The sequence below is a fragment of the Corvus brachyrhynchos genome, unplaced genomic scaffold (assembly GCF_000691975.1).
Source record: "Corvus brachyrhynchos isolate BGI_N302 unplaced genomic scaffold, ASM69197v1 scaffold54, whole genome shotgun sequence".
Classification (NCBI taxonomy): domain Eukaryota; kingdom Metazoa; phylum Chordata; class Aves; order Passeriformes; family Corvidae; genus Corvus; species Corvus brachyrhynchos.
In genome coordinates, this window is record NW_008237902.1 from 1,438,635 (window position 1) to 1,440,097 (window position 1,463).

At 47.4% G+C, this 1,463-nt stretch overlaps 1 protein-coding gene across 1 annotated transcript in view; it reads right to left on the reverse strand.

Annotated features, from left to right (window-relative positions):
* Positions 1-1,463, reverse strand: part of SLC25A48 (solute carrier family 25 member 48) — a gene marked incomplete at its 5' end in the record, with an annotated part of 14,079 nt that overhangs the window by 7,722 nt on the left and 4,894 nt on the right. The window contains one exon of the mRNA XM_017732933.1: positions 1,239-1,344. Coding sequence (XP_017588422.1) covers positions 1,239-1,344 — 106 coding nt within the window. The remainder of the gene's footprint in view (positions 1-1,238; positions 1,345-1,463) is intronic.

Here is a 1,463-nt window from a genome sequence, read left to right on the forward strand (position 1 = left end):
TTGTTTTACTTTAAACCTTTTAAAAAAAAAAAAAAAAAAAAAAAAAAAAAAAGATACAACTGTTAAAATAGATGTATTGCCACAGAACAACTGTCCAAAGCCCACTGCCATTGATTAGAAGTCACTGCCATCCATTTTCTTCTGCTGGCGTCAACAGATAGCATGGGAAAAAAGTTTTAAGAGAGAGTACTTAGGACCATTTTCAGAAGACATTTAGACTCTTCAGGACAGATTTTTCTTAGATGTGTGGCATACCTCCCAATAGGTATGTGCCCAGTGAGATTTCCAAATAAGTTTAAGGCTATGTTCCCAATTTTCATGAATTTTAACTTCAACTTATGCCAAGTCACATCTTTGAAAGCCTTAACATCTTCAGAGTCTGGCCCTTCCCATGCAGACCAAGTTCTTTTTGTAAAAGGCATTAGGTTGCTAAGCCGCATGGAGGCTTTAAAAATGGACATAATGTTGTTTTATCAAAGCAACAGAAAAATGGCAGCATTTCACAGTTCAACACCATGACTGTAATCATGAGAAAGGTGAAATGCGAAAATCCAAGCTATTCAGCTCTGAAGCTGCTCCATGTCTTCATTTGGTTGTGCATGTGCTCTGCTGGGGTTTGCTGCATGCTGGCAGCCTTCAATGGAATTCAGCTGCTGTCTAGAGCTGAAGCAGCTCCTTCTGCCTGCAGCTTGTGGACAGGGAACAGCCACCCACTGCCATCCTGCTGGTGTCCCCTCCTGACCCATGCTGCCCACACCTGGGCTACCTGGCACCCTGTGTGAAATAAGTCAGTGGTTTTTAAATGTAAATGGGAAACTTCTGCTTTTGAACAGAGAAGAGTGGAATAATGGAGAAAGGTTTATAGGCAAATATATATGGGACTGAGAGCGTGCAGAGGGAGATGGGGAGCTAGTATTGTGCTGGCAGCCATGGTGCTGCTGCTGGGATCTCCAGGGGACCTCACACACCAGGAACTCACAGTTCATGCAGCTTCTGGTCTTGAGCAGACCTGCCTCATGTTCCTTATAGGTCCCAAATGGCTGGAAATGCCACTGATAAAAACCCTTCCCTTGAGCTGAGCAGGATGGGGTCCATCCTCAGGCAAAAGGGGGAAGTTTTAGCCCAACTGCAGCAGCACGAGGCAGCAGAGAGCCCGGCCTTGAAAAAAAGTTGTTGTAAAGCTCTGTGTATGCACCAAGGACTGGCAGAGACAGGCAGAAGCAACTCTTGCTTCCTACCTTTGGTGTATGGCTGTGTTTGCATCTGTAGCCTTATCTTGACCAGCTCCACGGGAGTGCCAATGCCCACAGAGAGCACCCCTGCCACGAGGCTGGCCACAGTCATGTCGGTGAGCGACGGCGCGGCAGCCGCGTCCCCGTGGTGCAGCCGGCTGAGGAACCGCAGCGTGTTGCTGTAGACACCGAACACCATGGAGCTGTAGATGCCGATGCTGGGCAGGGGGT